Below are 25,017 nucleotides of genomic sequence, written 5' to 3'. Positions count from 1 at the left end.
AGGTCAACATCACCAGTGGTAAGTGGTAAGTAATGAATATAGCACTCTACCACTGTGGTCTTCCTCCTCTAAACCCATAACCCCAGTCTACTCATGAGAACAACGTCAGACAAACCCCAATTGAGAGATATTCTCCAAAATATTTGACTCCACAAAATGATCAAGGTCGCCAGGAAAAAAGGAAGTCTGAGAAACTGTCACAATCCAGAGGAGCCCAGAGAGACATGATAACTAACTGTATTATAATATTCTGGATGGGATCTTAGAACCCAAATAAAAGGACATCAGGGAAAAACTAATGAAATCTGAGTAAAGTATGAATTTTAGTTAATAATGAAGTATCAATATCAGTTCCTTAGTTGTGACAACTGTCCTAGTGTAATATAAGATGCTAATAAGAGGGGGAATTGGGCGCCTGGGTAGCACAGTAGTTTGGGCATCTAACTCTTGGTTTCAGCTCAGGCAGCTCTTGGGGTCATGGGATCAAGCCTCCTATCAGGCTCCATACTCAATGCAGAGTCTGCTTTGCACTCTCCCTCTCCCTCTGCCCCTCTGCCCCCCTCTAAAATAAATAAATACATCTTTAAAAACAATAACAGGGAGAACCGGATGTTGGATATATAGGAACTCTTTACTATCTTTTCAACTTTTCTATAAACACAACACATACACATCACTACATGTAGATTTAGGCCCTAACTGCCACCACACTACAACATATCTACTTCCAAACCATACACTCTCATTTTATCTTCTCTGGGGCCAACTATTAATATTGGTTAAAGTGATGACAGACCATTTACCAAGACTTCTAATAAAGCTGTAAGAATTTAGTTAGCTAGTATTGGCACAGAGATGGCCAATACTATTGGCCAATGGAACAGAATAGAGCCCCATTCATACATGACACGTGACATATGAATGAGCGGGAAATGTATGGACTTTACAACCAATGCAGCTCACTAACTGGACAGCTATCTGTGAAAACGTAGGCAGCATATATAAAAATCAATTCTAAGTGATATAAAGACAGATAGGAATATCAAACTGTAAAGTTTTAAAAAGACAATCAATATAGGACTATCTTCATGATCTCAGGGGTGTGGAAAGATTTCTTAAATAAGATTCTTTCCCTAGCCAAAAACAAAAACACCCAAAGCAGAAAGAAAAAAAAATCAATAAATTCTATTACATAGGAATTAAGGACTTCTGATAATGCAAAAACCAAATAGAGATCAAGAAGCTAAAAGATAAATTTGAAGAAAATATTTCAACGCATACATATGTTTAGGGGATAGCATTAAATATATATGCATTTCAAAATCCTCTGAATAAATAAGATTAGGGTAAATAACCCAACAGAAAAAGTGGCAAAGACTTGAACAGACTCTTCACATAAAAGGACACTTAAGTGGCCACTAAACATGTAGGAAGATGGCAACTTTATTGGTAACTGGAGAAATGCAAACTGAAATTACTCTCAGATGTCACTCCACACCCTAATATCTTATGGCACTAAGATTAGGACGGATGTAGAGCAATAGGAAGTCTCACGCACCACTGGTCTCCACTGGGGAAAGCATTGGCATTTCCTAGTAAAACTGAGCATGTGCATATTCTGTGACTCAGCAATTAAACTCTAACCCATTGGAATCTAAGGAAGTGCTTACACATGGCACTATGAGATGTATAAGAATATCCAAGAACCCAAAGTCACAGTAACACCACACCAGAAATAAATCAAATATCCCTCAACCACAGGATGGATAAACTGTGTCACACTCATAAACTCAAATAGTATAACCAATGAAAATGTACAAAATCCAGCTAACAGCATTCATTGGGATGAATCTCCCAAGCATGTTAAGTGCAAGAGACAAGTCATCATGTAATACATACAGTGATAGTCCATTTAAAATAAGGTACAAAAACTGGCAAACCTAAATCTGTTATTTAGAAATGCAGATGTGAGTAGTAAAGTATAGAAAAAACAAAGAAATGATTATCACAAAAGTCAGAGTTACTTCTAGGGGGAGAGGATACGGTTCGGGAGGAAGGCTTACTCATAGTTACACAGCTGTTCACTTAATTCTTAAAAATTCCCATTATTCTTTAAAATATACATCATTGTTTCATATATTCTTCGTTAAGAATATTTTATGAGTGAAAATGGGAAAAATTCCAGATGTCCTCACTGGGCTCTCTCCCAGGGGCCTTCAGTTCCTTCCCTCCTGCTTCCACACCAGCAGTGGATGCAGACTCAGCCACCTGCACAGCACCAGAAGGAGGTATAGACAAGGAAACGCTCATCTCAGAGCACAAGACACATATTTCACAGCACATTTCAAGACACACATTTCACAGAAATGAGCACATTTCACTCTACTCATCTCATGTAAAGAAAACATCATGTGCATTTTGATACTGACCATGATATTATTTCCAGACCTTTCAGTGGCTTTTGATGTTCATTGGCTTTTGTGCTTTAGTATTTGGAATAAGTTGGATTTTATGATCCAACATCTCATGTTCTGTGACTCGGTTTGTATAATTTTAAACAAACTCTTATGTTCATCAAGACTGGAATGTGTTTTGGAGTATAAGTACATATGGAGTACATATAAGAAATAAAGGCAATGTATCTATTCTTAGCAAAAAAAAAATGTTTATTTTCAAGTATATTTTTATCTGCTACAGACTACAAGTTTATCCAAAAATCTGAAACAACCAATGCCTGGCAATTCCAGAAGTGGTCCGTGTACTTGTGGAAAAGCTGTAGAAGGACTATGCTGGCTGCAAAGTCCAGCTCCCTCTCCAGTTCTGGCACGGGAAATTGTAACAATCACTTGCTCAAGAATCTAGAATGGCTCCCATAGCCTACCTTGAAGTTGGCAAACAAATTTCATCTCTTCAGCTGGCGCTAACTCCAGAAGTATTGTGTTAAGGGGCTTGAGGCCACAACAGGCTCAGGAGAAGATAGTGCCACAGTGATGGGCAACGATGCCATGAGTACAAGTAATGGACAAGTGGCCCCAGCACATCAAGCACAAACTACTTACTCTGCATACTTTTAGCCAGGCATAAACTATCACCTCATTATCCATGTGTCTTCCCCCATTTCCCAGGCAAATATTCTTCATGATCTCTCTTCCATAACACATGCCAAACTCCCTCCCACCTTCATGCCTCTGTCCATTACCTTCCCTTCCTGGAATTTCCTCCTGCTTGACTGATCAGTAACAGCTCAGCTTAATGGCACACTTCATCTGTAAGCCTTTCCAAATCACTCCAGATGACTACAGACTATCCTTTTCCTGAATTCTTTTGTCCTTTCTGCACCATAACATTTGGAGCTTTATTAAATATAGCCTTGTATTGCTCCTTAGATATTTTCCTCCCATGTGTACTACTCTTGGCTTTCCAAATAGAGGCAAATAGCTCCAAGGAAGATACTTTCTTCTCTTTTCTTGCACTCTCCATAGAAAGTTGCTGCCCACAAAAAGAACTACCCCAAATCACTTGCTAATCAAATGATTAGAAACTGATAGGATAAATGTCCTTCCTCCTACCACACCCTAGTTTCACTGCTACCCCAGATATTCTTTTCTTCAACTTACAACCTCTATACTCCAGAAAGGCTCTTGACTCACTGGGAGCAGCCCCACCAATCTCTCTCAGTGTTGCCCTTAGAGATACCAGAGCCTAGAGACTATGATTCATCTCCTGGGTTGCATCTACAGGGGATGGGAGGAGTTTGGGTAGAGGGAGGTAGCAATGGAAGAGCCATTCCCAGTTCTTGTAAGAGCCCACCACCCCTGAGGTCCCTCCCAATCTCCAACCCCTTGTCTCCATCATCACTTTGATTGGGTAACTTCCTACCAGTACCATTTGCCAGATAAAATATATTAAGCCTAAGTCCTATCAGCACTTCTCCAAGATCCCTCTCTCACCCCTTCTGATTTGTTCACAGCCCTAACATACCAGTGAGGTGTGGGATTCTAAGAAAAAGCCAGTGGGAGACCTCTAAGCTTGAAGAACAGGTCAAATTAGAATCTATTAAAAGAAATCCAATGTTAAATGATGAAGAAAGGCAGTAAGAGTTACAAATTTGGGGAGATCCAACAGGATTTGTATACAAGACCAAAAGTTCAAAATCAAGAAAAGAAGATCAAGCAAAAGAAACAGGACTGGAATCTACTACGAGGTAGGGGTAGAGTGAAAGTAACTTTTTTTTTTTTTAATTAGAGTTCAATTTCCCAACATATAGCATATCACCCAGTGCTCATCCCATCAAGTGCCCCGCTCAGTGCCTTTCACCCAATCACCCCAACCCTCTGCCCTCCCCTTCCACTACCCCTTGTTCGTTTCCCAGAGTTAGGAGTCTCTCATGTTCTGTCTTCCTCTCTGATATTTCCCACTCATTTTCTCTCCAGGTGAAAGTAAATTCTATCAAGAAAGTACTTATAATGATGGCTACAAGTCAAGACTGATAGGGAAATCTGAAGAAAGGAATTCTGGCTTAAGGGTCAGGGATCAGATAGGATATCAGGATATCCTCTCCTTCCTCTGAAACCTGAAAGATCTTGCCCCCAGTGCCAACTAAAGCAGATGGTTCTTCCTGAGGTACCTGCAGTCCTTCTTGTGGAAGTGCCACAACCATGTGACCCTAATGCCCTCCCCAAGCTAGAGGCAGCCCATACAGGCTGGTTATGAGGAAGTCCCACCATTCCAAGAGGTGGCTGGGTACAAGGTGCCGGCAAGCAGGAGCCTGATATTAATTAGATGGAGACAAACCCAATCACATCTTTTCTTCTGGTAACTCTCAGTGTGAGCTGCAAAAGAGAGGGGGCCAGAGAATGGGAACTGCTTCTAATAGGATAACAGGATGATGGGTCAGGGGTACTGGATCCTGAAAACTGAAAATCCACTGTTTCCATTCTCCCTAAGGTCAGAAGGGTGGGAAAGAGGCCCAGAAAGTGTGGCCTGCACAGGCGTGGATATATGCCCAGCTAGGTTCCAGGACTTCCTCATTCTTCCCCATCATCAACTCCTATCACCTAAGGCAATGGTTTTCCAAGAATGGCCCTCAGACTGCTTATAAAAGGATCACTTTACAAAATGCATATATCTCCAGCCTGCCACTGCCTACTGGATCAGAATCTCAGGAGTTAGGTTTCTGGAATCTGAATTTTTAAGAAGTTTCCCTGTGTGATTCTTATGTTCGTGGAACTTTTAAAACTACTGAAGCAAGGTGACCTATTTCTCTTTTTCTTTTCAAGACTGTCTGCTCTAATTCTCTGCCAGGCCCAGGACAAGGCCATGCAGTCTCTTGTGGGCTCCCCAGACATCCTGAGAAGGTTTTTCTATCTAGACTCCAGGCCACATCTGCCCCCCTTAGAGCCACCTGGAATTAGCCCCATGCCACACATGCTTGTTCAAAAATCCAATGACCTACCACCGCTTGACACTCATGCCACCGTCTCCTGCCATCCAATTGAGGCAAATTGCACAGCTTATGCTGTCTACTCTGAGCTGTACCTGCCCTTCTAGTCTGCAGGCCTCTCAGGACCTATACAATCAGTTCAGCTATTTTCTTTCAATTCTATATTTCCCTAGAATGTCCCCAACTTTACAATCTTTCCCTTAGCATTAGCAGATGGTAGGGAGCAGGGGGTAGGGAGATGGAGCCTCTTTCTCAGGCCCCATCAGGAATTGCCTGGGAAGCTGTGATCAGAACTTTTCTCCAGGGCACATCTTCACTGCTGGAAAGGAAAGTGACAACTACAAGCACCTACTGTATGCTGTCTTTCACGGGACAGTCATACCTACAGTATGGCCAATTCCAGTTTGCCTCCAGGCTCAGATTTCGAGAGGCTGCATATCGCTCTGATTTCACAGTAACATGAACACAAGGATATTTTGTCTAGAATTTAAGATATTCAGGGAAATGTCACAACGATCAGGTGCCTAATAAAATACACTAGAAGTCCTGAATTCACCTTATCAGATGCCTTTGAATGCCTTTCACTCTGGGTTGTGTGGTTGGACCTTTATACTATCTCTTAGAACATGGGAGAAAATAAAACACAGTGACTGGGTGGTCGGGCATCTCCTCCGTGAAGCACTTCTGTACACACATGCCTCATGTGGGTTGAGTCAAGCTCCCAGAATTAATTCCATTTAAAGTCCAAGACACTCTCAAAATATGCCAGGCATATCTCTTCTTGTGGACCTACAAGCTTACATGACCCAAGTCTGTTAGAGGACACCGCCTCCACCTGTACACACGCTTACATGTTCACGTCACATCTACACACTGTCCCTCTCCAAATCCCGGTGAAAAATAAAGCATAGTTTTCTGGCAACTACAGAAGGGCAAAATGTTTTAGGATTAGAGTAAAAGAAGGTCAAGCTCTAAATAAGGTCTGGAGTATAGAGATTTGGCTAACTCCCCAGAAAAATCATACCAGCAGGCACAATCTGGAGCAGTCAGATTGGCTGACCAAGAACTTGATTCCACTGCCATGGAAAGGTGTCAACAGCAGATGCCCATTAGGCCCTATCATTTACCAGACTATTCCTGTCTAGCAGGGGGCAGTTTATACACAAATCATACATCAGGCTTCCCGTTCCCTGCTTTCCTAAATGGGAGTTTTAATCCGGTCATCCTGTTTTCCTTTTGCACATTGGGTTTGCCGTGGATGGTTAAATTCATCACTTGGCTTTTTTTTTTTAAACTTTAGTCAATCGTATATAATACATAGAATATGCATATATAGGAGTGTGTATGTGTGTATAATATATATCCCCACATATATATACCACTGTTCTAATATTTACTTATCATTTTTATCTAAATCAACCTTTTGTTCATTAAATATTTTATTAAGATAATTGTAAGCCCACCTGCACTTAGAAGAAATAGATAGATTCCTTGTACATTTCATCCAGGTTCCCCTAATTGTAACATTTTGGGAAAATATAGTATAATATCACAAACAGGATATTGACATTGTCACACTGTCTTACTCAGATTTTCCCAGTTTTACTGGTACCCCCCCTTTTTTTTAAGATTTTATTTATTTATTCATGAGACACAGAGAGAGAGAGAGAGAGGCAGAGACACAGGCAGAGGGAGAAGCAGGCTCCATGCAGGAAGCCTGACGTGGGACTTGATCCCAGGTCTCCAGGATCAGGCCCTAGGCTGATGGCAGCGCTAAACCGCTGAGCCACTGGGCTGCCCTTTACTGGTACTCGTGTGTGTGTGTGTGTGTGTGTTAGACTCCATAGAATTTTAACCCCTGTGTAGGTTCATGTGTCCACTACCACAGAGAAGACACTAAGCAGTTCCAATACCACAAGGATCCCTGGTGATCACTCCCCCCCTCACTTACCCCATTTCACCGGCCCACCATGACACCCCACCATGTCACCCCTGGCAACCATTAATGTCTTCTAGTTCTAAAATGTTTTCATTTCAAAATCTCATATAACTGAAATAATACACTATGAAACCTCTGAGATCAGCTTTCTTCACTCAGCATAACTGCCATGCAGGGTCATCCTGGTTGCCTGGAGCAGTGCTCTGTTCTTTTACACTGTTGCATACTATTCTGTGATGTGGATGCACCACAGTGTGCTGAGTCATCCACCTTTCAGAGGATTTCTGGGCTGATTCCAGTTTGGGGCTATTATTTAAAAAAAAAAAAAAGCCTCCATGAATATTCATGTGCAGGTTTTGTGTGAATGTAAATTTTCATTTCTCTGGAATAAATACCCAAAGTATGACTGCTGGGCATATGGTACTTGCATATTTAGTCTTAAAAGAAACTGCCAAAATGTTTTCCATTTTACATGCATACCAGCAACATATGAGTGCTCCAGTTTGTCTGCATCCTTGCCAGCATTAGGTGTTATCACTTTTATTTTAGCCATTCTGACAGGTCTGCAAATGATGATGAACACCTTCTCATGCCTATGCTTATCATCTTGATATTCTCAAGGGTGAAGTGTACTTTCCCCATTTTCAAGTTAAATTTCTTTAACCATTAAGTTTTGAGAGTTCTTTATATAGCCTACATGCTAATCCTTTGTCAGATGTATGGTTTGCAAATACTTTCTCCCAGTCTGCAGTTTGTTTTTCAAGCTCTTTACATGGGCGTTCACAGAGTAAGTGTTTTCAATTTTGATGAGGTCCAATTTATCAATTTTTCCTTATATGGAGCGAGCTTTTGCTGACAAGCCTCAAACTCTTTACCTAGCTGCAGATCCTCAAGATTTTCTCTCAGGAATTTTCTAAAAGTTTTACAGTTTTACCTTTGACATTAAACTCTATGATTCATTTTAGAGTAACTGTTACATAAGTTGTGAAGATTTAGGTTGCAGTTTTCTCCCCTCTATGGATATCCCATTACTCTAGCACCATTCATTGAAAACTATCTTTCTTCCACTGAGTTACTTTTCCAAGTTTGTCAAAAATCAGTTGAGCATATTTGTGTGGATTTATTCCTGGGCTCTTTATTCTGTTTCATTGATCTGTGTGTGCATCCCACTGCTCATACCATACTGCCTTGATTACTGCAGCTGTATAGTAAGCCTTAATAGAGGATAGAATGATTTCTTCCACTATATTCTTCTTTGTCAATATTGTTTTAGTTTTTCTAGTGCCTGTGACTTTCCCTAAAAAATTTTCCTGTGAATTTCCCTAAAATTATCCTAATTTTAGGATAAGCTTCCTTATGTTTACCAAAAAAATCTTGTTAAAATCTTGATAGAGACTTCATCGAACCCATTGACCAATTAATTTATGGAGGACTGACATCGTACTATGTTGAGACTTGCAATTCATGAACACAGTATATCTCTCCATTTATTCAAGTCTTGTTTGGTCTCTTTCTTAAGTATTTTGTAATATTCAACATACAGAACCCGCACATGTATTATTAAATAGATATCTAAGTATCTGGTTTTCTTTGGAGCAACTGTAAAGAACATTGTGTTTTCAGTTTTAGTTTCTGCATACTCATTTTTAGACATAGAAATAAAATTGATTTTTCTGTGTATATTATACATCCTGAAACTTTGTTAAACCCACTTATTAGTTTTAGGGATTTTTTTTTTTTGGTATATTCCTTTGGAGTTTCCATATAGACAATCATGTCCTGCATATAAATAATTTTTTAATATATGTATATTTTAAGATTTTATTTATTTATTCATGAGAGACACACAGAGAGAGAGAGAGAGAGAGAGAGAGAGAAAGAGGCAGAGACACAGGCAGAGGGAGAAGCAGGCTCCATGCAGGGAGCCTGACGTGGGACTTGATCACGGATCTCCAGGATCACGCCCTGGGCTAAAGGCAGCACTAAACCGCTGAGCCACCTGGGCTGCCCCAATTTTTTTAATATATTGAAATAAATTTTATATCACTATCACAAATGGAGCTCTAGCATCAACTGGCATAGAAATGTAATTCTAAAAAACAAATACAATAAAGACAAAACATAATTAAATTCCAGCTAGAAACATTTGTCTGCAGAGGCCCTCAACCTTAGCCCTGCATGCTGCTCTCGTTCTCTCTCTCTCTCTCTTAAAAGGAGAATAGTGTTGAAAATTTATTAGCCTCAAGTCAAGTCATAGGAATGTTCTACAGAATAGACCACACACCACGCCATACAATAAACCTCAATACATTTAATATAATTAAAATCATACAAAGTATGTTTTCAAATTACAATGGAATCAGAAACCATCAACAGAAATTGGGGAAATTCACAAATATGTGGAAATTAAACAAAACACTACCAAATAAGCAATGGGTTTGAAAATAAATCAGAAAAAGCTTATTAGAATAAAAAACAAAATCACGACAGACCAAAACTTATGGGGTGCAGCTAAGGCAGTGCTTAAAGGGCAATTTGAATGCCTAAATTAGAAAAGAAGAATTCAAATAAATATGCTAATCTTGCCCTTTGAAAAACTAGGAAAAAAGAGCAAAGCAAACCCAAAGCAAACAGAGGGAAAGAAATAATGCACATAGAGAAAATAAATGAAATAGAAAAACAATGGAAAGCAATCAGTGAAACTGAATGTTGGTTCTTTGCCAAGATCAACAAAACTGGCAAACCTTTAGCTACACTGAACAAGAAATAAAAGAGAAGGCTAAAATTTCTAAAATCAGGAATGGAAGAGCAAACATTGCTACTGAACTTATAGAAATGAAAAGGATTATAGGAGAACACTGTGCACTACACAAACAAATGAGATAACTTAAATGAAATGAATAAATTCCTAAAAATACATAAATTACTCTAACTCGAGAAATAACAGAAAATCTGTGTATACATATAACAAGTAAAGAAATTGGATTAGCAATTAAAATCTTTCCACAAAGAAAAGCCTGGGTCCAGATGGCTTCACTGGTGATTTTATCAAACACTTAAAAAATTAATGTCAATCTTTCACAAACTCTTCTGGACAATAGAAAAGAAGGGAACACTTTTAATTCATTCTATAAAATCTACTGCCTTAATATACCAACATTAAACAAAGACATCACAAAAAAATGAGAACTACAGACTAATATCCTCATGAATACAGACATACAAATCCTCAATGAAATACAAGCATTAACAAAGACATCACAAAAAAATGAGAACTACAGACTAACATCCTCATGAATACAGACATACAATCCTCAATGAATACAATCCTCAATGAAATACAAGCAAACAGAACCCAGTGGCACAAAGGATTATGCCTCATGGATAAGTGGGATTTGTCCCAGGAACCACCAGGTACGCAGGTGGTTTAACATTCAAAAATCAATTAATGTAATACATATATTAAGAGAATAAAGGACAAAAACCACATGATCACCTCAGAAGATGCAAAAAAAAAAGCATCTGGCAAAATCCAACATTCATTTGTGATTAAAAAAACAACAAACTAGGAATAAACGGGAACTTCCCCATGCTGATAAAGAGGATTATGATGCCAACATCATAATAAGAATGATTAAATGTTTTGCCTCTAAGATTAGGAAGAAGACAGTGTCTGCTATTACCATTTCTATTCAATTTGTACTGGGGGGTTCTAGATGAGGTAATTAAACAAGAAAAAGAAATTAAAGGCACCCAGATTGGAAAGGAAGAAGCAAAACTATATTCACAGACAAAATAATCTTGTATACACAACGAGCATACCATAAATGAAATTAACAAAACAATCCCATTCACACTAGCATCAAGAAAAATTAAACACTTAGGAACAAGTATAAGAAAAGAAATGCAAAACTTGTACACTGACAACTATAAGACATGGGCAAAAGAAACTAAAGATCTAAGTAAAATGGAAAGGCACCTCATCATGGATCAGAAAATTTATCGTTGTTAAGATGTCAATAATCCCCGCATTGTTCTAAAGATTCATTCTCTCTTAAAATCCTAGTTGCTTTTTTTGCAGAAAATGAGAAGAGAATCCTAAAGTTCACATGGAAATGCAAAAGACCCAAAATAGTCAAACAGTCAAACAATCCTGAAAAGAAAAACTAAATTGGAGGACTTCTAATTCCAATTTCAAACTTAAAAAAACTACAGCAATCAAAACCATATGGCATTAGCGTAAGGATATATAGATCAACTGAATAGAATTAAAAGCTCAAAATAAGACTTTACATTTATGGTCAACTAATTTTTTGACAAAAGTGCCCAAAAAAATTTCAATGGGAAAAGGGTAGCCTTTTCAACAAATAGTGCTCGGAATTAGATACCCATATAGAAAAAGATTAATTTGGACCCCTACACCTCATAATACACACAATAACTCTAAATGGGTGATAGATATAAATGTAAGCTCTAAAATTATAAAATCCTTAGAAAGCATATGAGCAAATTTCTGTGATCTTAATTAACCAATCACTTGAGCATAAGAATTAAAAAGGGAAGGGCAGCCCCGGTGGCACAGCGGTTTAGCACTGCCTGCAGCCTGGGGCGTGATTCTGGAGACCCTGGATCGAGTCCCACATCAGGCTCCCTGCATGGAGCCTGCTTCTCCCTCTGCCTGTGACTCTGCCTCTCTCTCTCTCTCTCTCTCTATCGGAATAAATAAAAAATAAAATCTTTAAAAATAAATAAAAAGGGAAAAAATCACAAATTGGACACTATGCTTTTGCACTTCAAGAGACACAATAAAGATTATAAACAGACAACTCATAAAAGGAATAAAATATTTTCAAATCACATATCTGATAAGGGATTTGTATTCAGAACACATAAAGAACTCTTACAACTCAATAATAAAAAGACAATTCAACTAAAAATTGGGCAGATTTGAAGAGAAATGCCTCCAAAGAAGATATACAGTCAATAAGCATATGAGAAGATGTTTAACATCATAAGTCATTAAAAAATACAAACTAAAAAAAAAACTAAAAAAATAAATAAAAAATAAAAAATACAAACTAAAACCACACTGACACAACTTCACACCCAGTAGGATGGCAATAATACAAAAGACAGGTAATAACAGTGTTGGTTGAGAATGTAAAGAAATTGGAACATCACATATTGCCAGCAGGCATGTAAAATGGTACAGCCACTGTGGAAAAAAGTTTGGCAGTTCTTCAAATTGTTAAACACAAAGCTTCCATATGATCCAAATATTTCACTCCTCATAATATACCCAAAAGAAATGAAAACATATGTCTACACAAAATTTGTCCATGATTCTTTACAGCAGCTCCTTTTAAAGTGGCCAAAAAGTGAAGACCACTCAAATTTCAAGTTCATTCAACTAACGAATAAGAAAATAAAATGTGGTATATCCTTACAATGAAATATTATTCAGCCATAAAAATGAATGAAGTACTAGTAAGGTTACAACCAGATGAATTTCAAAAACATGCTAAGTGAAAGAAACCAGTCACAAAAGACCATGTAAGAGCATGATCTGATTAATACAAAATGTCCACAAAAAGCAAATTTATAAAGACAAGAAAGTATAGTAGTGGTTGCCAGGGGCAGGAAGCAGTTGGGCACTGGGAGTGACTGTAAATTGGCATGTTCTTTGTAGGATGAAGGAAACGTTCTAAAATTAGATGTGATGATGACTACACAGCCCTATAATTATACAAAAATTTATTGACCAGCATACTTAAAACAGGTGGAATTTATGACTTCTAAATTAGTTCAGTGAAATATATTTGTAAATAAATTTAAAATTTTAATTATACATTAATAAATGTTTAAAAACTTACAAACATCAAACTAGTCTTTCCCTCTGACTTAATCAAGCTGGGCTTTTTAAATTGAGGTTTGAAAGAGAATTGCAAAGGGAGTCCTTTCCTTGCTGCATAATTCAGTAACAAATAACAAATAGCAGCTAACATAACTTTGTGTTTAACGAAAGATATAGACTCCACACTTTAAACCACACTGCAGGATTTTGAGAAGTCACATTCAGACCTCACTAAGGCCAAACTAGAGAAGAAAGGTAAACTAACCAGAAACCTGAACTAGTGGGACGGTGGTCCCGTGATGTCACCGCTGGATGTAGCACCGGGACTGTCTCCCATTGGAAGGGCTGTGCATGAATTTATGGTTGAAAGTGAGATGGATGGATAATGTTAGCTGGGGCATTTTGAAAACTGTACATATAGGCTGGGCACAAAGCAGAATGGCTGTTGAGGAGAATTCTATACCACTGCATGAAAGGCGAATTCCACCCTGAAACATGGTACATCTCCTTCAGGTATCTGCCCTCAGCAAAGGCTGTCTCTACCCACCCACCCGACTCCCTTCCAATGACAAAAGTTAAAGTGATTCTTTTGCAATTCTAGACAAGCAAGCTATTTCAGTAAAGAATGTATAAAACTAAAAAAAAAAAAAAAAAAAAAAAGAATGTATAAAACTATTTCAGTAAAGTATAGTAAAGAATGTAGAGATCTGAACTAAGTCTAGGGAGTTTAAAGATTTGTCCAGCCCCCAGAAAAACAAATAATTAAGTGGTGTTTATGGCTGTTATTATAAACCAACCCAATGCAACATGATACAAAGCTTTTGAAATCCTGAAAAAACAGAGCAATTTGTCAAAGGCCATGTTAAGAGCTTTTGCAAGATTTATTTCCATTGTTTATCAAACTTCTGCTTAATCGTACTTGGATGAGCAAAACCTGAGCATGACATTGCTGTTTTATGAAGACCAATGACTGGAATTGCAGAGAGTTAAATAGCCAGCGAGATGGAGATGATGCAAATTCACTATTTCTTTCTTATTGCATTTTTATTTGGTAAAAATAGCTAGCTTATCAGGCTGCATAAAGCTCTCATCAAATCTCTAGTCCCTGTGGACTGGATCCCTGCAAACTTTGCTCTAAGTAAAGCAAGGTCACCCAACCAGTGTCTCTGAAGGAAACCAGTGTTTCTATATGACACATCACCTTCAGATCCTAGAAGAAAACAGTGAGATTATATAGACCCGACTATAACCTTAAGTTAAAGTTAGAACTAAAATAAACATGGATGCTATGGGAAATATTATGAATTCTAACTCTATTTACCATTTGAAAGTCTTATTAAAATGGCCAGTTGAAATAATGTCAATAAAATTTTTAAAAAGTAACAACAAAAATAATAAAAGCATTTAGCCCAAAGACCTCTAGAGTCAGAGATGTAAATGTGCAATTTGGTTTTAGTATCCACTTCTAGGTGATCCATCCAATTTGCATTTCCATATTATTTTTCCTTAATTCTACTCTGGTTGAACAAATACTACCTGGACCACAAGTGAATGACTATCTATTAAATCATTATTCTGAGAACAGACTTAACAACACAGGCATGACAGCTTTTTACATGTAGACATTCAGAGATGAAGGATATTCACTACACAAAAAAATTTTTTTAATGCATCTTACCTAATATCTGAGAGATCACACTTGTTTCCAGCAATAGCCATTACAATGTTTTCTGGACCGTGCTCCTTCAGTTCTTTCACCCATTTCTTCAGGGTATGAAATGAATCCTAAACCCAAAATGTAAATAAATTAGTCATTGGAAAGTCTCATCAACACAGTATTTTACCAAGTAGAAATATAAACCTAACTCAATTTATCAGAGAAAAATATTTTTAGCAAACGTATGTGAATATGTTAACATCCAGCCCCTATCTTGGCACAAAACTTCATATTAGTTGTTACACCTAAATGGCCTATAAAAGTTTCCTTTTCTAAAACTGAAACTTGATGAAGAAAATCATACTAGTAATTTTCTTCTATAAATGCCATTAATTTAAAATGATAGCCTTGACGCAACATGAAAAAGACTTAAGTCGTAGGACCAGATATGTTCCTTATTTCACGACAGAAAGAGAAAGAATACATCTATACATTCTCTCTCTCTCTCTCTCTCTCTCTCTCATGCTCTCTTCCTCTCATCGTGTTCTCCTTTTTGCCCTTCACTCACAATCGTCCTGCAGCAAACCAGTCAAGGTAAACACTAGGTTTTTAGGTAGAAATGGTCAGGAACTCATGGTTGACAACAGTGATGGATCATTAAACCAGCAGTCCTGTGGGCTGAGTCAGAATTCCAGGAGTGGAAAAAACCAGTCTGCAAACCACTGCAGTTACTTGATGGATATCCTAGATCCTCAACATGATAAAGTATACTTTAAATATGGTATACTATATATATGCAAATACACTACACATACATAAACATTATCCTTGACATTTTAAGTAGTGTGATTGAAACACTAATAGAAAGTATTCTCTAATTATAAAACATGCAGAACTTAAAAATAATTCTCCCCTTCCTAAAAAGTTGACATTCTGGAGAGCAGTAGTGGCAATTAAAAAAAAAAATCATTGTTGTTCATTTAATTTGGCTAATAAATTTGAAATGTTGCATTACATATAGGTGAATAAATTCAATATATGGTGCTGCATATCCCTGGCTACCATGCTATGAAATCTCATTCCAGGCTACTGGCAAGACTCACGCAGTGAAGTCTCTGCTTTGGTCTTTCTAAGGCAGAGAATCAACATAAATAGCATCTAAATTTTAAAGGGGGCATTCTTACCTGTTTGGTAATATCATATACTATGACAGCTGCAGCAGATCCACGGTAGTACATGGGAGCCAGTGAATGAAACTGTTTAAGAACAATGAATATTTTTAGGCCAAAATCAACACATTTTATGCAACCCCAAATTAAATATAAAATTTTCATCCTACATTAGCCTTATAGAATCCCTGAATTTCCCCTAGTATTTTCCCCAGGAGCCATATTAGGCAATAAATTCTCCTCCTTGACTGCACATGTGCTTGTGGCTTATAGACCATGAAATTCACTTTTGGGCTAAGGCCAAAAATAAACTTTATTTTAAATGTTCCTGTTCTATGAATTTTTTTTTCTCTACTGCTCATTACTTATCTAATATGACTGACCCAGGGCAATCTCATTAGACTTACTCAGTGGTAAGAAAAAGATGCTTGCCAAGTGGAGGAAAAGAGGAGACTGGCACAGGTCACAAGACCCTCACCGTGTCCTTAATGAGGAACACTGAGCAAGGGCACCTCCACAACCCGCCCTCAGCCTGCACGGCTGCTGTCCCTCAAAGGCACACGGTGACACACACAAGCTCTGTTCAAAAATCTGAGCAAAGCAAGACTCGTTGGTCACTAGAATTCTTTCTCCCAAAACAGGATAGATAATTATGCTGAGGATACTGCACAGATTCTATGTACTTTCTGAAGAATAGATCTTTGAAAGCTGAGTAGTCATAGACAGCTCAACAGAAAAATGGACAAAGGATATACACAGATAAGTCTCCAAGGAAGAGACATAAATTGCCAATAAGTATTTTAAAAATTCAATTACAGCAAAAGAAATTAAAATAAAAGCATGAAGAGGCATGTGTTAATTTATTCAGTATTAAGAAGATTTATTATATTCATTGTTAGTTTGGATTTGGGCAGGGGACCACTCTCATATGTTACATGGGAATGTATTTTAGACCTTCTTGGGGCATCTGGGTAGCTCAGTGGGTTAAGCATCCGTCTTGGGCTCAGGTCATGATGTCAGGATCCTGGGATCTGAGCACTGAGTTGGCCTCCCTGCTCAGCATGAAGTCTCCCTCTCCTTTTCCCTCTCCCCCTCTGCCCTGCTTGTGCTTTCTCCCTCTCTCAAATAAATAAATAAAATCTTTGAAAAAAAAGAAAAAGACCTTCCTATGAAAAGACTCTCAACATCACTTATCTTCAGGGAAATGCAAGTCAGAATTACAATGATATATCACAACTGTTAGGATGCCTGCTATCAAAAAGACAAAAGACAACAAGTAATGGTGAGGATGCGGAGAAAAGGGACCCCCGATGCACCTTTGGGAATATAAGTGGGTGCAGCCACTATAGACAGGACTATGAAAGGTACACCAAAAACACATAACTATATGATCCAGCAATTCCCCTTTTGGGTATATACCTGAAAGAAATAAAATCAAATACCTCGAAGAGATCTCTGTATTTCCATATTCATTGCAGCATTACTCACAATGCACAAGATATGGAAACAACCTTAGTGCCTACTGACTGAATGAATGAAGAAAATGTGGTGTATGTACATACACAAGGGGATATTATCCAGCATTTTAAAAGGAAATCCTGCCATTTGCAACAACATGAATGAGTCTAAAATATATCATGCCAAGTGAAATAAGCCAGAAGTAGAAAGAAAAAAACTGCATGATCTCACTTATATATGGGATCTTAAAAAGTCAAATACACAGAAGCAGAGAGAAGAAGGGTAGTTACCAGGAGTGGGTATGGGAGAGAATTGGGAAGTTGGTGAAAAGGTACAAAGTTGCAGTTATATGGGATGAATAAGTTCTAGAAATAGAATGCACAGCATGATGACTGTGGTTAATTATATTGTATTGCATCTGGGAATTTGCCAGAAGAGTAGATTTTAGGTGCTCTCATCACTTACAAAATATGTGAGAAGATATGTTAACTAGTTTGACAATAGTAATAATTTCACTATGACTATGTACATCAAATCATTGTGTTGTATAACTTAAATATATAATTTTTTAAAGATCTTATTTATTCATTTGAGAGAGAGCGAGAGCAGGGGGAGTGAGAGTGGTAGAGGAAGAAGTAGGGCTCCCCACTGAGCACAGAGCCCCACACGGGGCTTGATCTCAGTGCCCTGGGATCATGACCTGAACCAAAGGTAGACTGAGCCACCCAGGCACCCCAATATATTATTTTTATTTTTAAAAAAAGAGATACTTTCTTTAAAAGCCATTGTGGATGATATATACCAAAAGTTAAAATGTGCATATTGTTTGACCCAGTAATTTCACCTACAGGAACATATACTGGAGTGATCATCACATACAAAGATACTCATCCCTATGTTATACATGGGAGCAAATATTTGAAAACTAATGGCTCACCATACAGAATCCATTAATGGTATCTGCGTATAATGGCATATTCTGAAATAACTGAAATGATGGTGAAGATTTTTATTTATAGGAAAAGATTACATACTGTTAAAGGAATAAAAAAAAGTCTCAAAGCAGCCTATGGAGCATGCTACAATTTAGGATAAAATGTGAGTGGGTAAATCTATGTGTACAGCTATAACAATGTTTCTCAAAATGTTAAATGGGATTTCCAGTGATTTGTACATTTTTCTTAAAAGAGTCTGCATAGCATTATGCATAGCATAAATGTTTACAATGATTTTTTAAAAAAGAAAATCGCCTTTTAAGTTTAAAAAGAAAAAGCAGTAATTTTTATTGGAGAGTAGGATAAGGAGCAGGGAGGGAAGGAAGGATCAATCCTGAAGCTTTTCCAGTGAACAACAAAACCCTTGCTCATTCATGTTTATTTCCCACACAATACTTATCACTGAATAAAGACCTGCCAAAGGGAAATGATCCTATTTGGGGATATGAAGCACATCAGTTCCTGAGATTTCCCTCTTAATGCACTGAAGAGAGTTAGTGTGGCACTCTCAGGAGTGTGGAAGGAGGCAGGCTCTTTCTCACCTCCCCAGCCCCTGTGCAAGCCTCACCCTGGACAGAAATTGCTCTGGTGCCTCTGTGGTTTTTTAGAAAAGGGAATGTGTTGGATAGAGCTCAGGATGAACCCAGGAGTTCCCAGCTGACAGCCTTGGCCACTTGCCAGGAGTCACTGGAGGACAGCGGGCCATTTACCACCCATGCCTTTCATCTCCACTGCCCAACACTGTGCGTTTGTTGTAATTGTCAGGCATCAATAAATCTATTTTCAATCCATCCTTTGGAAATCCACTCCCCGGTATAGAAAATAAAATCAGAATTCCTGCCCAAATGGAGGAAAAAACAATGTATTTTTGAAACATTCCTGCTTTGCTAAGGGTAGGGAATGCATATAAAGTGTCCTTTAGCCCAACTATATAAAATGCCTTTTTTTTTCGAAATAGCTTCTATATAAGAAAGGTCCACATTAAACAACACCATGTAGGTATAAAATTTATATTTCAAATATCAAGATATTTGTGAACTTAAGCACAGAGATGAGCAAACTGTGGGCATCTTCTTAAGACAGAGTTCATTTTCAGCTCTGATACCACCAACTGAATCTGAAATGGTCACTAGTGTGCAGGTCTCATGAATTATTGAATAGATCTTTGTATATAATGCATTACTTGTTCTTTCCTTCCTCCAAATGGAATCATTTTGAAATAAATCTGTTGGTGAAGCTACTTAAATGACTTTAGTGCCGGGGACTTGGGGGTTTTAATGAGTTAAAAGTTCAAGTCTCAGTTCCAAAACCCAATAATGTATTGACCAAAGGATAATATTAGTGGAAGACAAAAAGATAAACCACTTCTAGCCTACAATGTATATACTCTTCCCCATACAAATATAAAAACAAAAGCACCACAATTGGCTTTAATACTCAACATGACATAATTCAATTTCCGTTGAGCCCAAATTAAGACTGATGAAAACACTCACATAAAAGATTCTTTTAGAAATACAGTTTCATAATCACAGGAGGTTGCTATAATTTTTAACTCTCACCTTAACGAGTTCTTTGAAAATTAGCAAGACAGACGCCAATTCAAAATCCCTTCTTCCCTAACTATCCAGCAAAATATCTAGAATACCAAATTAAAGTGCTCAGATAACTCTCAAGTGGCATTTAATTATTTAGAAGAAGCACAGGGAATTGTGAAAAGTCAATCTAACTCTCAAAAGAAATGTCCTTATTGTGGGTGACTTTGTGTTTTTTAATTGTTGCATCATCTACAGAATAAAAGAGAAGGGAATGGTCTTCTTCAACCTTCTCAGATTTCTCAGCTTTTACAGATAGATGCTAACCCTGTGCTCACTTCCAGCAACTGGGAGAAGGATAAGCGGGCATAACCTTTCTGGAAAGCAATCGAACAATGAATATCAAGAGTCTTGAAAATGTTCACACACTGATTCAACAATTGCACATCTGAAGGGAATGATCCAAGATGGTCACAAGGGAACCAGAATTCACTCCAGAATACCAGTAATGCTGAAAAACTGGAACACACTTCAATGTCTAGCCATCAGGGGCCAGAAACATAAATTTGTCTAGACTCCCTCTGAGTCTAGATCTCTTCATACTCTGCCCTTAGCCATACAATGGACTGCTGGGCAGCAGTGAAACTCTCATTTCTGAAAAATATATGAGATGGCAAAAGAGACAAGTGGAGCAGTCTGGTACTTCCCAAGGGTCTTCTACAGAACCCTGGGCTCATGAGGTGATTTTTGGAAAAAAGGTTTCTTGGCCAAGTAGGTTTCAGAAATGCTATATGTAATAATGATCTTCTAGAGATTTACAAAGTATTATTAGTACATTGAAGGCTCTGAAAATTTCTGTAGTAAAGAAAACTATTTGTTTCAATTTTAACTTAGACTACTCAATTTTTTTTAGCCTTTTTTCAAGTAATATTTATTAACATCTTGAGACCTAGTATGCTCAGAATCCACATTGAAGGCAAAGTATGAAGAGATCTAGACTCAAAGGGAGTCTAGATATCCATGCCTGGCTCTATTCTGGTAAAATGTGGGTAGCGGTGTGGGAAACAAAAGCAAAAGAAAAAAAAATCAATTTCCTTACAATTTACAGTCCATTGACAAGTCCTTGAGACAGGCAGAGTGACTCTCCTCTAGGAACTCAACTGTCTCCATGTTAATTAATACTTTAGCTTAATATTAGCTCAAACTCCAGGAATCTGTAAGTCTCCTCTAACATAAAAATTTCTTTGGGGGCATCTGGGTGGCCTAGTGCTTGAGCATCTACCTTTGGCTCAGGTCATGATCCCCGGGTCCTGGGATCAAGTCCTACATCAGGCTCCCTGCAGGGAGCCTGCTTCTCTGCCTGCCTATGTCTCTGCTTCTCTGTGTCCCTCATGAATAAATAAATAAAATCTTCAAAAATAATAAAAATAAAAATTCCTTTGGAAACTTTCTTTGTCTCAACCCCCCTCGCCCAAGATATATGTTAGCAATCATCCTTCCAAGATAGACATCTGAAGGGTCTCATGACTAAGATTTTACTAGATAGTGTAAATGGCCTTTTCCCAACAACGGCTAAGCCCCTCAAGGTCCTGGAAACCTTGCTTCCAAATTCCTCAGAGACTTATGCTATCCCTAACCCCCTCCTAACTTGAAAGTATATAAACAGCCATTTCTCATGACCCCAGTGCAGCTCTTTCTGAAACTCGGGTCCTGTCCTCATGTTTTAATAAAACCACCCTGCTTGCACTGAAGATGCCCCAAGAATTCTTTCTTGACCACTGGCTCTGAACCTCAATATTTTCATGTCAGTTAGCAGTGAGGGTGGAGTCAGTGGTGATAACTAAGGTTTTTCTAGCTCTGTGATGATCCTCATGGCCAAGGTACGACAGACTCTGGATAGAACCTCCTTCCTTTGCCCTGCTCTTGATTCTTCCAAGTGCATTACCTACAACACAAACCTTTCTTCCCTTCCCACACCACCCCATTCATGTGTGCATGCACACACTAGTCAGCACACAGTGGAAAGTATTATTCCAGGAAATATCCTAATCCTCCAGACCACCCAGTCTGCTTCAGGAAAAATTCCTTAAATGCAGGTTTGTGGAATCATAAATTCCATAGCAGCAAAAATTCTGCATGTCAAGAATGAGCAGTAGTGGAAAACACATAAAGTTTCCAAACAAGGACAGGCTCCAGCTGGGCTCTGTCCCCCAGACGAGAATTATCCAAACCAGACGGCTCTTGCATCAAGTCCAGGAACTTGTAGGGATTGGTTATGTGCTATGATTTTCAGAGGACACTGTCCCTGGTGAGTCACTTCGATGCAACCAGGGAGCCAATGCTGGTCGGTCTCTGATCCCAGCACACAATCAGAAATTCTCACCATCCCACAGAACCCTGAGGCCATGGACAGTCAAGGGCAGAAACCAAAACATATCCCGTGGTTCATTAGGATTCAAACAAAGAGGGAAGTGGTAGAGGAAAATTCCTGACATTCCCAACATTCTCAGCTGGCAAAAGCTGAATGGAAAAACCATTACTGACTGTTCTTTCTGTGCCATTCAGAAGAACATTTCTGATTTTTACACAGACCCTCTCTTTCCACAGAAAAGCAGAAGGCCTATATAATATGCCCACTCAGATGTCCTAAAATCCAATAGTAAGTAAAGCTGAATAGAAAAAGGGCTGGGAAACTATAAGGCAGACTATTAACAGTAGTTATTTCTGAATAATGCCATCATAGGCAGACCACTACTGGTAATATGTCCAGATTTTTCTTTAATTTTAATAGGACACACTACTTTTACAATGAAAGGGGATTCCCACCCCCCTTCTTTCTTCTTTCTTTCAATTTGCCAATTAAAGTCAAAGAGCTTCCTTGGCATTCAGGGATCAGGGCATTGAAGCAAACATATCAGGAGGAAGCTGGGTTTTAGAAGTAACCTGATCTCTGTTTGCCTCCTTTTTGACAAGGTAAGGTGCAAACCTTCTTTAGTAGACAATGATACAACACAAATCCAAACATCTTTCTACAAAAAAAGGGGGGGTTGGAGAGTAGGGCATGGGTTAGTGTTTTTGTAAAAGACAAGGTAATGAACTGGCATATTCTGATCCTTAGAATAATGCATAAGACAGAAGTCAAGGTTTTGAAATGATGTAGAAGTACATTTTTTCCCACCCATGTAATACCCAACTACAGAGAACCTCAACTCTAATTCCTATCTGTTAGCAAACCAATGGAATTTCCTAAAAGTCCACAACTCTGCCCCACCCCGTCCTTAAGTTCTCTGCATTTCTCATCCCACACAGCCACCATTCATTTAAAGGAAATGCCATGAGGTTTGGTCATGGCTCCCCTTCCCTCTGTACTCTGCTCAGGTTGCTCTGAGTTTTCCCATCTGTATACAGCCCTCCTGTTCACGATAAACACCCCTCTTCGAAAGAAGTCTCCCTGCAGAATGGGACAGCAAGCAAATATCACCTGGAGCAGGACAGACCTTGGCCCATGGGCCCCAGAGCAGGGCCTGACCCCGCGCTCCCTGGCAGTGTTACCCATCCTGCAGTCCTGCCAACATGGTACCCGAAGGAAAGCCTGCCTTGCTGGGCACCCATGAGGAGATTCCCTAGTCTGTGACAGCACCTTGGTAAGAAGAGATCAGATCCACACAAGACACACCTGCAGGCATGTGGTTTCATTCACCCCCAAAAGCACCAGGCACCCAGGCCTCTGTGCTGAGTTCACCTAGTGCAGCCTGCAGACTCATCTTTCCTTGACTGGTTATCTGGAAGTTTCTACTGGAGTATTTGGATACTGCAGTGGCCTCCACACTGGCCACACAGCAGCCAGAGGAATTCTGTTTTTAACTTCTGAGTTATGTCATTTACATATACCATCAAATCTATTTTTGACTTTTTAATTGTGGAAATTTTTCAACCATACGCACAAGAAGAGAGCCTGGTACACTGTGCTTCCATTCTCTCATTCCCTAGCCTCAAGATCAGCCTGAACACATGACCCCTGGAATGTTTCCACCTCCCCTCCCACCTCACCCCTTACGCTGGAATCTTCTGAAGCAAATACTTGACGTCATATTATGTTAGCCCTAGAGCACAGTGGTTTTTTTCTTCCAACAAAGTCAAAGGGTGGTGTTTTTTCAAAATCATTCTAACTTACTAAGCATAAATCTGAACTCTGTCCTGTGGTGTCACTCAGGCACACAGTCTTCCTCCCTCTCTCTCTCTCCAGGCCCTGGCCTCCTCCCTGCTCTCCGAACATGCAGCCACATGGAGCCCTGAAGGTCATCCTACATGCCTTCCCCAGCCTAGACCCTCACTCACACATGTCATACATGTCTTCAACTGCCACCTCCTCTGAGAACCTCTCCTGACCCCTTATCTGGATCATAGCAGGGACTCAACAAATATGTAACAACACAACACATGTGATGAATCAATAACCCTGTGAAGGCAGGTTAACCAGGTAAGCTTGTTCCCATTTTACAGATGAGAAAAAAAGGCTCAGAATGGTTAAGTAAATTGCCCACAGACACACAGCTCTTAAATGGTGTCACCAGACCTTGAACACAGATCTTCTGACTCCAAATTCCATGATCTTCCCATTTCTCAGTTGCTTCTCTGCGTGAAACATTGCATGAGTTGATGTAATGCAGATATGGGCTTATACTAAATGTTTTCACTCCTTCAACACTTGGTACATAACAGGTATGTTCTAAGGAGTTGGCAGAGAGAATAACAGCCCCAAAGATATCCCCATCTTAATCCCTGGGACCTGTGACTACATTATGGTACATGGCAAGGGGGCATTGAGTCCTAATGGAACTAAGATTGTTGACCGGCTGACCTTGAGATGGGAAGATTACCCTGCATGATACACTGTCCAGCAGCCCTGCCTATGCCTTGGTATTGGCCTGGTAAGTTCTTTTCCGACTTCTGACTTTCAGAACTGT

The 25,017-nt window shown here is 38.8% G+C and overlaps 1 protein-coding gene across 2 annotated transcripts in view; it reads right to left on the bottom strand.

Moving 5' to 3' along the window:
- RAB31 (RAB31, member RAS oncogene family) overlaps positions 1-25,017 on the bottom strand; it is a 128,669-nt gene that overhangs the window by 26,988 nt on the left and 76,664 nt on the right. For both annotated transcript variants that reach the window (XM_038543867.1, XM_038543866.1), the window contains exons 4-5: positions 16,078-16,149; positions 14,915-15,021 (exon numbers count right to left, since the gene is read on the bottom strand). In XM_038543867.1, the coding sequence (XP_038399795.1) occupies positions 14,915-15,021; positions 16,078-16,149 (179 nt within the window). The remainder of the gene's footprint in view (positions 1-14,914; positions 15,022-16,077; positions 16,150-25,017) is intronic.

Source organism: Canis lupus, chromosome 7 (genome assembly GCF_011100685.1).
Source record: "Canis lupus familiaris isolate Mischka breed German Shepherd chromosome 7, alternate assembly UU_Cfam_GSD_1.0, whole genome shotgun sequence".
Lineage (NCBI taxonomy): Eukaryota > Metazoa > Chordata > Mammalia > Carnivora > Canidae > Canis > Canis lupus.
Note: the sequence above shows the minus strand (reverse complement) of the source record. Positions and strands in the feature narration are given on the sequence as shown.